Source organism: Chiloscyllium plagiosum, unplaced genomic scaffold (assembly GCF_037043375.1).
Source record: "Chiloscyllium plagiosum isolate Xiang-an unplaced genomic scaffold, Cpla_swu_hap1 HiC_scaffold_18, whole genome shotgun sequence".
Lineage (NCBI taxonomy): Eukaryota > Metazoa > Chordata > Chondrichthyes > Orectolobiformes > Hemiscylliidae > Chiloscyllium > Chiloscyllium plagiosum.
The window spans coordinates 76,485,531-76,499,169 of NW_028270156.1; the positions used below are offsets into that span (position 1 = coordinate 76,485,531).

General features: G+C 40.2%; 1 protein-coding gene across 1 annotated transcript in view; it reads left to right on the forward strand.

Annotated features, from left to right (window-relative positions):
* Positions 1 to 13,639, forward strand: part of LOC122558123 (mucin-6-like) — a 276,414-nt gene that overhangs the window by 18,362 nt on the left and 244,413 nt on the right. The window contains exons 5-6 of the mRNA XM_087996806.1: positions 10,379 to 10,501; positions 12,898 to 13,018. Of these exons, the coding sequence (XP_087852932.1) occupies positions 10,379 to 10,501; positions 12,898 to 13,018 (244 nt within the window). The remainder of the gene's footprint in view (positions 1 to 10,378; positions 10,502 to 12,897; positions 13,019 to 13,639) is intronic.

Genomic DNA, 13,639 nt, shown 5'->3' on the forward strand with positions numbered 1-13,639 from the left:
TTATGGCCCAGCAAATCACCACTCTATGGTCATCAAGCCAGAGGATAAACCGTGGTTCAATAAAGAATTAAGCAGGACATGCACCAGACATCTCTAAAGATGAAGTGTCAGCCTGGTAAAGCTACAATACAGTTTTTTGGATACCAAACACCATAAGCATAAATTTATTGTCAGAGTTGAGCAATTCTACAACCAGTGGATCAAATCTAAGCTCTGCAGTCCTGCTGCTTCCAGTTGTGAATGATGATGTACAGTTAATTCACTGGAGGAAAGAAGCTCCACAAATATCCCTGTCCTCAATGATGGAAGAGCCCAGATCAGTGCAAACAAAAAGGCTGAAGTATTTGCAGCATTCTGTAGTCAGCAGTGGTGAATGCTAATCTATCTCCGTCCTCTCCAAAGGTTCCCATCGTCATTGATATCAGTATTCAGCCAATTTGAAGTCACTGGATACTCAAAGACAATTGTACTCAATGTGGATAAGTCTCCAGGACCTCATCTAATGTAACCCAGAAAGTTGTGGGAAGTAAGGGAGGAAATTACGAGATCCCTTGCAGAAATATTTTCATCATCTATAACTACGGGCGAGGTGGCTAATGTTGTATCTTTGTTTTAAGAAGGGTTGTAAGGAGAAACCAGGGAACTATAAACCCGTGAGTCTTACTTTGATTGTGGGTAAATTGTTGGAGATGGTTGTAAAAGTTGGAATTTATGAACATTTACAAAGGCAAAAATGATTAGGGATAATCAGCATAGTTATTTGTAGGGAAATTGTGACTCACAAACTTGATTGAGTTTTTTTTGTGGAAGTACCAAAAAGGTTGTTGATGGCAGAGCAGTAGACGATGTGTATTTGGATTTTAGTAAAGACTTGGACAAGGTTCTGCATGGTACACTAATTAGTAAAGTTAGGCACATGGGATTCAGGGTGTGCTTGCAAATTGAATACTTAATCAGCTTAACGGCAAAATACAGCATAATGGTGGAGGATTGCTTTTCAGAATGGAGGCCTGTGACCAGCAGTGTTCCACAGAGATTGCATCTGGGTCCTCTTTTATTTGTCATTAAAATTTGATTTGGATGAGAATATAGAAGGCTTGGTTAATAAATTTTCAGATGACACCAAAGTTGATGGCATGGTAGACGGTGAAGAAGGTTTTCTAAGATTACAAAAGAATTTTGATCAAATGGGTGAATGGACTGAAAAATGGTAAATGGACTTCATTCTGGATAAATGCAAGGTTATGCATTTTGGTACAACCAACTTGGTAGGGCCTTTTTTTAATAGAGCATAGGAGGTTGAGTGGTCGTCTGACAGAAGTTTATAAAATAAAGACTTTATAGAAAGAGTTAATGGTAATTGTCTTTTCCCTGAGATGGGGGATTTCAAGACTTGGGGGCACATTTTAAGGTGGGAGGAGAGAGATTTAAAAAAGACATTTTTCACATTGGGAGTGGTTCGAGTGTGGAATGAACTTCCTGAGGAAGTGGTGGATGCAAGTACAATCATAACGTTTAAAAAACATTTGGATGAATACATGAATAGGAAAGTTTTGGGGGAAGATGGGCCAGGAGCAGGAAGATGGGCCAGGAGCAGGCAGATGGGACTAGTTTAGTTTGGGATTATGTTCGGCATGGAGTGATTGGAATGAAAAGTCTGTTTCCTTGCTATAATATTCTATAACTTGTGCTCTAAAATCTGCTATCACTCCAGTCAAGCTGTTCTAGTACAGTTAAAAAACTGACAAGGTGAAAAATCTATGCCTGAAACTTTTTTTACAACAAAGCAGGTCTACTCAAACCCAACCAGTCTGCTCTCAATCATCAATAACCTGATAGAAGGAATCATTGACAGTAATACCAGGCAGTGCTTGCTTATCTGCTCACTAATCCACAAACCAGTCTGGGTTCTGTCACTGCCACTCAGCTCCTAATCTCAAACATGGACAAAAGACTTGAATTCCAGAGAGTGTCTGCCCTTGACATCAAGGCCACATTTGGCCAAGTGTGGCATCAAGGATTCCTAGCAAAACTAACATAAGGGTGGGGGTGGGGTGGGGGGGGGGGGGGGGGATAGGAGGGCGTAGGGGAGGGGTGGTGTATGTTGGGGGATGCTAAACTCTTCAATGGTTGAAATCATACCTGGCACAAAAGGAAGATGCTGTGGTTATTAAAGGTCAGGTATCTCAGCTCCAGGATATCTCTGCAGGAGTTCATCAGGATACTGTCCTATGCCTTGCTATCTTCAGTGGCTTCATAGTGACCGACCCTTCCTTCATCACAAGGTCAGAAGTGGGGATGGTCGCTAATGATTGCGCACATTCAGCACAGTCCACAAGTTGTCAGACACTGAAGCAGTTCATGGTCAAATGCGACAAGTCCTTAGACCATATCCAGACTTGACCTGACAAGTGGCATTTAAATTTGTGCCACACAAGTGGCAGGCAATGACCATCTCCATCAAGAGCGAATCTAACTATTGTTCCTTGACTCTCAATGACATTACCATCAGTCAATTCCCACTATCAACATCATGGGGGTAACCATTGATCAGAAACTGAATTGGGCTAAGCATATAAATATTAATGATTTATAAGAGCAATTAACGAGTGCAGTGCATAAATCACTTGACTCCTCAAAACCTGTCCACCACGTATGGGCACAAGTCTGCAGTGTGATGGAATACTTCCCACTTGCCTGGTGAGTGCAGCTCTGACAATACTCAGGAAGCTTGTCACCACCCAAGATAAAGCAGCCACCTGATTGGCATCACATTCCCAACCATTACTTCAGCCACCATCATCACACAATAGTAATGGTGTGAACCACCTATAAGGTGCATTGCAGAAATTCATCAAGGCTCCTTAGGTAGCACATTCTAAATTCATGACCACTACCATCCAGAAGGACAAGTATAGCATGACAAAACCATTATCTGCAAGTTCCTCTCTAAGCTATTTACCATCCTGACTTGGAAATGCATTGCTGTTCCTTCACCTTGTTGGTTCAAAATCTTGGAATTCCCTCCCTTAAAGAATTGTGCATATACCTATTACAAATGGACTGGAATGTTTCATCTTCTCAAGGCCCAGTCACTGAAGTGCACACCACTGAATTGTAATCATAAATAAAAAAATAATGATTGACTTCCTATTAATTGCTCATAGTTACAAGAATATAATTTTCCTCTCTTTGATTTCTGAAGTGTCTTCTACAGGCCCCCCCCAATAGGACCCTCAATACAGATGTAGTGTGCAAATCTTGGATGCTTGTGATAAAGAGATGGCAATAATTGTGGGTTATTTTAATCTACAAATAACTGGCAAATTCAGATTGGAAATGGTAGCCTGGATGAGAAATTCACAGAATGCTTTTGGAGTTTCTTAAAGCAGCACGTTATGAAACCAACCAGATAATGGCTTATATTGAACTTGTGCTAATATTAATGAATGAGTACCGAGGTAGTAGTGAACATAATGTAATTGAATTTTGTATTCTGTTTGAAAGGTAGAGAGGGTATTTTAAATTTTATAAAGCAAAACTATGCCTTTGAAGGCTAATCTAATTGGAGTAAACTGGGATCCTCGACTATGGATTAGATCAGTAGAGAAGCAATGGGAGCCACTTAGGGTAATATTCAGAATATTCACAATAATTACAGTCCTATGATAAAGAGAATTTAGAATTAACCTTATTGTCTCATGCATGCGAATGAGTGCAGTGAAAGATTTACAGTGTCGCTGCTTATGCCTCCATCTTAGGTACAAGATGCCTACATACAGATATTTAAGTATTTGGTATAAACTTGAAAGAATAATAAATAAAAGTCCAGTATAAGAATAAAAAATGAAAAAAGAAGTACTCAAATTATAGTCCTTTCCACCCAAGTCTGTACCAGCACCTAGTCTCTAGACTGCACTGTGCCAAGTCTCTAGATCACATCAGGCTTCAAAACTTGAGTACTTACGTCCAGTCCACAAGGGCCTTGCCTCCCCACTGCGGCTTCAGTCTGGGATCCACCTCCCTGCAGTGATCTCCAGTCCAGGACTTGCCTGCCCACAACAGCCTCCGGTCCGGGCTTACCTCCCCACAAAGGCCCCCAGTCCAGGACTCATCTCCCTGGGCAGCTTCCAGTCAGGACTCACCTCCCTGCAAAGGCCTCCAGTCCAGGACTCATCCCCCTGGGCAGCCTCCAGTCAGGATTCACCTCCCTGCAAAGGCCTCCAATCCAGGACTTGCCTCCTCGTGGCAGCCTCCAGTCCAGGATTCGATGTTAAGAAGAGGAACCACCATCTGTACTTATTTAAAGAAAGCCTCAGATTTTAGGAAAAAGAATATAATTACACAAAGACTAATAGGCCAGATGATTGGACATAATATAAAGAACAGCAGTATAAAACTGAAAGATTAATCGGGACAAAGAAATTAGAGTACACGAGAAAATCAGTTAGTAGACCATTCTGTCATAGATTGCATAATCAATTGTTCACAATCTTGTGGGTCCATCTGCTTTCCTGAGTCAAGAGTATCCTGGACTTTTGGCAAGTGCAGTTTACTACTTACTCATAAACACAATTGCTCCTTTTCATAAGAAACAAGCTTCGCCAAACTAATACTACCCCTCAATTTTACCTGAGCACTAATTTTGATCAGTTGCACAAAACAAGTACTGCATTTAGATTTTAAACCTCTATATCTTTAGAACTGAATTAAGAAAGGCACTTCGCTTCTTATGAATCTGAAGGATGTTTCCTGGTGCTGGAGCCTTGAGTCCAAGACTTAGCTGCCTACTTATTCCAGAATTTATGCCTGAGTTCTAACAGCACAGCAACAGTCAGCTGTTGTTGACTTTGCACCAAATACGCAGCTACATAAACTCAATGAGGTTCAGTTATCTTTTCAGTAGTACATCTTAGCAGTTTTCTTGATATGGTGCATGTTTTTCTCTCTCCACTACCTGACCCCCTGCTAAATAAAACACATATTTCATTTTGCCATTAACAGCACAGCTAACAATAGCCCTGCCTAATAAAGACATTAATGGCCTTGTTTACAATATTTAAAACAAGAGGAAGTGGGAGGTGTCCAAATCGATGCTTTTTTGATCAACACAATCAGAACTAGATTAGCCAATTATTCATTTCGTTGATTGATTTTATTGTTGTCACATATATCGAGACACAGTGAAAAGTGTTGTATTGTGTGCTATACAGGCAGATCAAACCATATAATGTGCATCAAAATAGCAGAACAGCATGCAGAATACAGTGTTAAAGGCGCAGCAAAGGTGCAGCGAGAGAGATCAGAATTTGAGAGGTCCGTTCAAAAGTCTGATAGCAGTGGGAGGAAACTGCTCTTGAATCTATTTGTATATGTATTCAAACTTTTATATGTTCTGCCTGACAGAAGAGGATGGAAGAGAGTATGACCAAGTTGAGATGGGTCTTTGATTATGTTGGTTGCTTTTGGAAGGCAATAGGAAGTATGGATGGAGTCAGTGGATGGAAGGCTGGTTTGTGTGATGGACTGGGCTATATTCATAACTCTCCGTAGTTTCTTGTGGTCTTTGGAAGAGCAGTTGCCATATCACACTGTGATGCATCTAGATAGGATTCTTTCTATGGTGCATCTATAAAAATTGGTACAAGTCCTTGTGGACCTGTCAAATTTACTTTGGCTCCTGATGATGCAGAAACATTGTTGTGCTTTCTTGACTCTTAGGTCGACATGGGTGGATCAGCAGATTGTTGTTGATCATCATTCCCAGGAACTTGACACTTCTGAGCATCTCTACCTCAACACCATTGCCTTCCACTCCACTTCCTGAAGTCAATGACCAGCTCCTTTTTGTTGACATTGGTAAAGAGATTGTTGTCTTTACACCATGCTGCTAAGCACTCAATCTCTTTCCTGTACTCTACCTCATAGTTGTTTGAGATCCAACCTTTAGTGGTGGCATAGTCAGCAAACCTTGTCAATGAAGTTGGGGTGGAATTTGGCCACCACAGTCATGAGCATTTAAGGAATATAGTACAGGGCTGAGTACACATCCTTGCGGGACACTGATGTTGACGGTTATGGTGGAGGAGATGTTGTCACATATTCTTACTGATTGCAGTCAATGGGTCAGCAAGTCAAGGATCCAGTTACAGAGAGGGGGAGCCAAGTCCTAGGTCTCAGAGTTTAGAACATAGAACAATACAGCGCAGAACAGGCCCTTTTGCCCTCGATGTTATGCCAACCCGTCAACTATTCTCAGCTCGTCTCCCTACACTATCCAATCATTGTCCATGTGCTCATCCAAGGTTTGTTTAAACTCCCTAATGTGGCTGAGTTAACTACATTGGTAAGGCATTCCACGCCCTTATCACTCTCTGAGTAAAGAACCTGCCTCTGACATTTGTCTTAAATCTATCACCCCTCAATTTGTAGTTATGCCCCCTCGTACAAGCTGACGTCATCATCCTAGGAAAAACACTTTCACTGTCTACCCTATCTAATTCTCTGATCATCTTGTATGTCTCTATCAAATCCTCTCTTAGCCTTCTTCTTTGCAATGAGAACAGATCCACGTCTCTCAGCCTTTCGTCATAAGACATTCCCTCCAGACCAGGCAACATCCTTGTAAATCTCCTCTGCACCTTTTCCAATGCTTCCACATCCTTCCCGAAATATGGCGACCAGAACTGTATACAAATATTCCAAGTGTGGTCGCACTAATGTTTTGTATAGTTGCAGCATAATATTGCGGCTCCGGAATGTAATCCCTCTACCAATGAAACCTAACACACTGAATGCCTTCTTAACAGCACTATCAACCTGGGTGGCAACTCTCAGGGATCTATGTATATGGATTCCAAGATCCTTATGCACATCCACACTACCAAGAATCTTTCCATTGACCCAGTACTCTGCCTTCCTGTTATTCTTCCCAAAGTGCATCACCTCACATTTAGCTGCATTGAACTCCATTTGCCACCTCTCAGCCCAATCCTGCAGCTTATCTAAGTCCCCCTGCAATCTGTAACATTCTTCTAAACTGTCCACTACTCCACCGACTTTAGTGTCATCTGCAAATTTACTAATCAATCCACCTTTGCCTGTGTCTAAGTCATTTATAAAAATGACAAACAGTAGTGGTCTCAAAACAGATCCTTGTGCCACACCACTAGTAACTGGACTCCAGGCTGAATATTTTCCATCGACCACCACTCGCTACTTTCTTTCAGAAAGCCAGTTTCTAATCCAAACTGCCAAGTTACCCTCAATCCCATGCCTCTGCATTTTCTCCAACAGCCTACCATATGGAACCTTATCAAAGGCTTTACTGAAGTCTATGTATATCACGCCAACTGTCCTACCTTCATCGACATGCTTGGTCACCTTCTCAAAAAACTCAATGAGGTTTGTGAGACACGACCTGCCCTTGACGAAATCATGGTGACTATCTGAAATCAAATTGTTGCTTGCTAGATGATTATAAATCTCATCTCTTATAATCCTTTCCAAAACCTTTCCTACAACAGAAGTAAGGATCACTGGTATATAATTACCTGGGTCATCTCTTCTTGAACAAGGGCACAACATTTGCAATCCTCCAGTCCTCTGGTACTAAACTTGTAGACAATGATGACTCAAATATCAAAACCAAAGTCTCTGCTATCTCCTCCCTAGCTTCCCAGAGAATCCTCGGATAGATCCCATCTGGCCCAGGGGATTTGTCTACTTTCACTCCTTCTAGAATTGATAATACCTGTTCGTAACTAACCTCGATCCTTTCTAGTCTAATATCTTGTACTTTATTCTTCTCCTCTACAATATTCTCCTTTTCCTGAGTGAAAACCGATAAGAAATGTTCATTTACCACCTCTCTGATCTCCACAGGGTCCACCTTCAACTTCCCACTTCTATCTTTGACTGGCCCTATTCCTACCTTAGTCATCCTCTTATTCTTCATATATCTACAGAAACTTTAGGGTTCTCCTTTATTCTATTTGCTAAAGACTGCTCGTATCCTCTCTTTGCTCTTCTTAACTCGCTATTTAAATCCTGCCTAGCTGATCTGTAACTCCCCATTGCCTCATCTGAACCATCTTGCCTCATCAACACATAAGCCTCCTCCTTCTGCTTACTAAGAGATGCAATTTCTGTAGTAAACCATGGTTCCCTTACTTTATCGCTTCCTCCCTGCCTGACAGGGACATATCTATCAAGGAACGCAATATCTATTCCTTAAACCAGCTCCACATTTCTATTGTCTGCATCCCCTGCATTTTCCCACCCCATTCTATGCATCCTAATTCCTGCCGAATTGCATTATAATTGTCCTTGCCCCACCGGTAACTCTTGACCTGTGGCATGTACCTATCCCTTTCCGTCACTAAACTAAACATAACTGAGTTATGGTCACCCTCTCCAAAGTGCTCACCTACAACTAAATTATGGTGTTGAAGATAGTTCTGTAGTCAATAAGTAGGAGCCTGATGTAGGTATCCTTGTGATCCACATGTTCCAGGGATGATGTAGGGCCAGGGAGATGTCATCTGCTGAGGACAGGTTTCGCCGGTAGGCGAATTGCAAAGTATGAAGGCAATTTGGAGTTGATATGAGTCATGTCTAACTTCTTGAAGCACTTCAAAAGTATAGAAGTCAGAGCTACTGGGTGATAGTCATTGAGACAAGCTGCATAATTTTTCTTTGGCACTAGGATGCTGGTGGCCGAAAAACAGGTGAGGACTTCAGATCAGAGCAAGGAGAGGTTAAAGATGTCTGCGAATCTTCCCGGCAGCTAGTCCACACAAGGTCTGAATGCATGGCATTACTAAAATCTTGCCAGGGGCCCTTCCAAAGCTTACATGGTATAACCTAAGAAGAAGCCCACCAGTGTAAGCCTACACGTGCTGTAAGGGTTCCCACTGCTCTCCACATTGTTCTCCATACTCTCCCTTGGGCATATGAGTGCCAATGAGTACTGCCTACCTCCTGCTTTGCTTCATAATGATCTTCCATTAATGGTCCAGTCAGATGTGGTCCAGCAGTGATCATGAGTCTGAGTGGCACTAAGGAGCTGTCAGCCCCTTAATTACTTGCCAGCATGATCTTTGTTTTGAAAGCCAGGGAAACCCAAGGGAAAGCAACAGATTGCCAAATAGACATTGATCTCTTTGGGGCTCCTGGAAATGGCCACGATGGGGATGCTGCTATTTTTCTGGGGCTAGATGGAGCCACAGCTGTGGCCATTAAATTCAGCCTATAAAGACATGATTATACAGAAGGAGGCCGTTTGATCTGTGGAGTCAGTCTCAGCTCTCTACAGAGCAATCCAGTCATTATCATTCTCCTCTCTAAACCCATAACCCAACAAGATTATTTTCCACAAATGCACATCCAGTTTCCTTTTGAAATTTTTAAATCTTTTCTGCTTTCTCCACCCTCATTAGCAGCATGTTGCAGATAATTACCATTGTGTAAATAAGGCCTGCCTCACATCTCTCTGCATCTCTTGTCCAAAATCTCAAATCCAAAATCTTTGTTTCACTAGCTAATGAAAACAACTTTTATTTGACTACCTTATCCAAACCTAACATACACCTCTATCAAATTTTAACCTCAATCCCTTTAGCTCCAAGGTGAGCAACCCCAGTTTTCTGACCTAACCTAGCTATAATCTCTCATCACTGGAACCATTTCAGTAAATCTCCTCTGCATCTTCTAAAGGACCGTTATGTAGTTCCTAAATTGTGACCAGTGCTACCATAGTTGGACCCTAACTGGAGTTTTTTAAATGTTCAAATTAACTACTGCTTTTTACACAATAGCTCAATTTACAAAGTTTAAGATTCCATATTTGTAAAAATGCTGTCAGTAGCACCCGCCACCTTCAGGTATCTATATACATATGAGCCCAAAAAGTCCCTCTGACACTTTCACACACTTTAGAATTGCATCATCAACACAATATGAGTTTTCCATATTCTTCTGCCAAAATACATAAGCTCATGCTTCTGTGAATTAAATTTCACCTGGCACTTAGACTGAAAGTGTATGTTCTATAGAAGTTGTTTAGTATAGTTCTCACTGTTTGGTACACTACACTACAATTTTGATATCTGTCTCTATTCCATTTGTGTTCTAAATAAAAAAAATTTATCGTAGTTTATTGTAAGGATAATACCCTTGATATTTTGTTATAAATATTCAAAGAGACTAATTCTAAATTCTGTCAGTGACTTGAAGAACTGTGGTATTGATTTGTAGCTTGAAAATGGTCTGAAGGGTTTTTGAGCTCTAGTAATACATGCTAAATATATTCCAGAATTTTCTGTACACATAATATATTTTATTTGACAGGATTGTGACAGTCCTCTTTTAATTTTAGCTCCGCGTAAATGCCCAACGAACCAAGTGTACTTGGAGAGTGGATGTCCCTGCTTTTCTACATGTTCAAACTTGCGCTCTACCTGCGATAGTCATGGCACATATGGATGTTTCTGCCCAGAAGGTAAACTGACTTCCTCAAATCATAAGCAAAGTTTGAAAAGTTCTAAGATAAAGTAAAGAAGAAAGCTGCAAATATTGGAATTCCAAATCAAAACTAATTTATGGAATAGTACTATGGATTCATCAGTACCTGGAAAAAAAATGTCAAAGTGAATATTTGGGGTGGGATCTTTGATTAAACTTATTTGGATCTGATTTAATCTTGAATAACCTTCACAATTTAATGCTTGGCTGGAAATTTCTGTAGAAAAGCTCCTGCTCTGTTAGAGGTAGAGCAAAATTCTCATTTGCCCATATTGGAGAGGAATTCCTCAGTTCTGCTGATATTTCAGTGATAAGAGTCAGGAAAACAATCTAAATTGCAGGAAAAAGTTATCAGTTATATCAGGAAAAAGTTATATTTATCCTCAGATAATCATTGAATGGCATTGGTGGTGCAATAGGTTTGATTTTAATTATCTTATATTGCAGTTAACGTTGAAATTAATATTTTCATTGTGGGACATGGAATAAACAAGCATTTATCATCCCGATTTGTGAAGACGGTAGTTACAAGTCAGCCACGTTGCTGTGGGCTGGAGTCATACTAAGGCCAGACCATCTAAGGATGGCAGATTTCCTTCCTTAAAGAACATTCACGAATCTGATTAGTCTTCTTATGATTAACAATGATTATATGGTCACCATTAGACAAGCTTTTAATGAGTTCAAATTTTGGCATCTGCAGTGGTGGAATTTGGAACCATGACCCCAGAATATTTGGTAGAGTTTTGGGGTCACTAGTCCACTGGATTCTGTTCAACAAAAACTAAAGACTGATGAAATAAACGTTGGAGAAATACAACAAACTTGGCAGCATCTTTCGAGAAAGAAAGAAAGTTCGCATTTTGAGTCCAGTAGATTCTTCTTCAGAATGTTATAATGTTACTGCTTCTGTTAAGAGTTCTTTATTTTCTGTGGCAAAGGGGTAGAATGTTTTTTTAAATTAGAAAGCTGATTCATATTTACTGCACAAGATACTGAAATTACAAATACGTCTATAGAATTTTATGTTACTTAATACACAGGATGTACAATGCAGAAAAGTACCATTCAGCCCAACATGTTCATGCCAATCATTATAGTCCACCAGAGCCTTCTCCCATTTTTCTTTCTCATCCAAATCTACTATTGTGATCAAGCATTGCTTCTCCCTCATTTGCTTATTTGGTTTCTTGTCAGTACATCTGTACTAACGCTTCAACTGCTTCCTGAGAACCACATATTTTTCACTCTTTGAATTAATAAGTTTCTTCTAATTGAGCTCATCAAATACATTGCTTTTTGCATCATAAAGCAGTCTGAAATTTTGACACCTAACATATCTATGTTATTGTAAGTAATAGGACAATCACTGCTATTTTCCTGCAAACTGAAAAAGATATGCTTCTTTGAGACTGGATAATTCCAGATGAAAAGCTTATGCCCGAAACATCAATTCTCCTTCTCCTCAGATGCTGCCTGACCTGCTGTGCTTTTCCAGCAACACACTCTCGACACTGGGAGAATAATTTGCTTGGAATGGAGATGTGTAGATATGAAGAGTTCATAGTCTCATAGATGTTTGCAGTACAGACAGAGGCTATTTGGCTTATAGTGTCTGCACCGGTTAACAAAGATCTAATGACACTAATCCCATTTTCCAACTCCTGGCCCATAACTCTGGAGCTATGCCAGAGGAATGACTAGCTAAATGCTGCTTAAATGTGGTGAGAGTTTCTGTTCAACACTTCTCTTAGATTTCTGCCTCTTCCTAATCTAAGTCCCCTGGTTATTGGCCCCTTTACTATTGGAAAAAGTGCCTTCCCAGCCACCCTACTTTTTCTATCCATGATCTTATACATCTATATCAAATCACCTCTCAATCTTTGCTGCTCCAAGGAAAACAACATCAGCCTATCCAATTTTTCCTCATAGCTCAGACCCTCCAGCCTAGGGAACATCTTGGGAAATCTTTCCTGCACCCTCTCGAGTACAATTCCATCCTTCCAATAAGTGGTTACCACAAATGCATGCAGTACTCCAAATAATGTTGCACGAGCATTTTATGTAGTTTCAGCATAACTTCTGTGCTCTTATATCCTGTGTCTCAGCCACTAAAGTCAAATATCTGATTTGCTATCTAATCTGCATGCCTGTTACTTCAGGAATTTGTGGATATGCACATAAAAGTACCTTTGCAATACTTCCCAGAGTGTTAACCATTCATAGTGTAATCTCTTGTTCGCCCTCCCCAAGAGCACTACTTCATTTTCCTGGATTGAATTCGACTTGCCTCTGATCTGCCTATCTGACCAACAATTCCATGGCAATTAATTCTTCCATCATAGTAGTTACTCACTGCTATATTTTCTACAGGGACTGTTTTTGATGACATTTCCAATAAGGGCATGTGTGTACATCTCAGTGAATGTCCCTGTACTTGGAATGGGGATACCTACAGTCCTGGGGATAGGATCTCTGCACTCTGCAGAAACTGGTAAAGCAAAAATCCTTCTTCTGCTGTTTGATTAAAAAAAAGGGGGTAGATTTTCAATTGGATCATCACAGAAATTGCAATATTTTTATTTCCATTGATTACAATGACATGAAAATTATCCAGTTTATATAATTGACAGTTAATTTACCACACTTGATTTACACCTCAGAGATTAAATTAAAAATCTACCCTTGATTGTAATATGTTGAATAGCATTCATCATTGTCAATCTGCTCATCTGATTAGCAAATTCAATTTTTGGAATTTTGTTTGATTATTTGTTTAACTGAGATAATACCTGGGTCCAGAAGAAGCACCCAATTTTTGAACATTGGAAATGCATGTGGGTTTGATTTGATTCAAATGTAAGGGAAAACTGAACCCAGCAAATCCCTTTGTAATAAATAAGAGTACAAACAGGTCCATGAAATGATGTCCATTTCTTGTATTCTGTAAATTATCAGTTTTTAAGAGAAGACATGAATATGTTTTGAAATTAAACAAGGTCTGTGGACCTGTTAAGGTGTTGATACTTGAATGTCTATCATCTGTTGTGGGATAGTGTGGGGAGGCTGTAAATCTACCATATAACTGACAGCTTCAAGCTGCCTTTAATAAGGA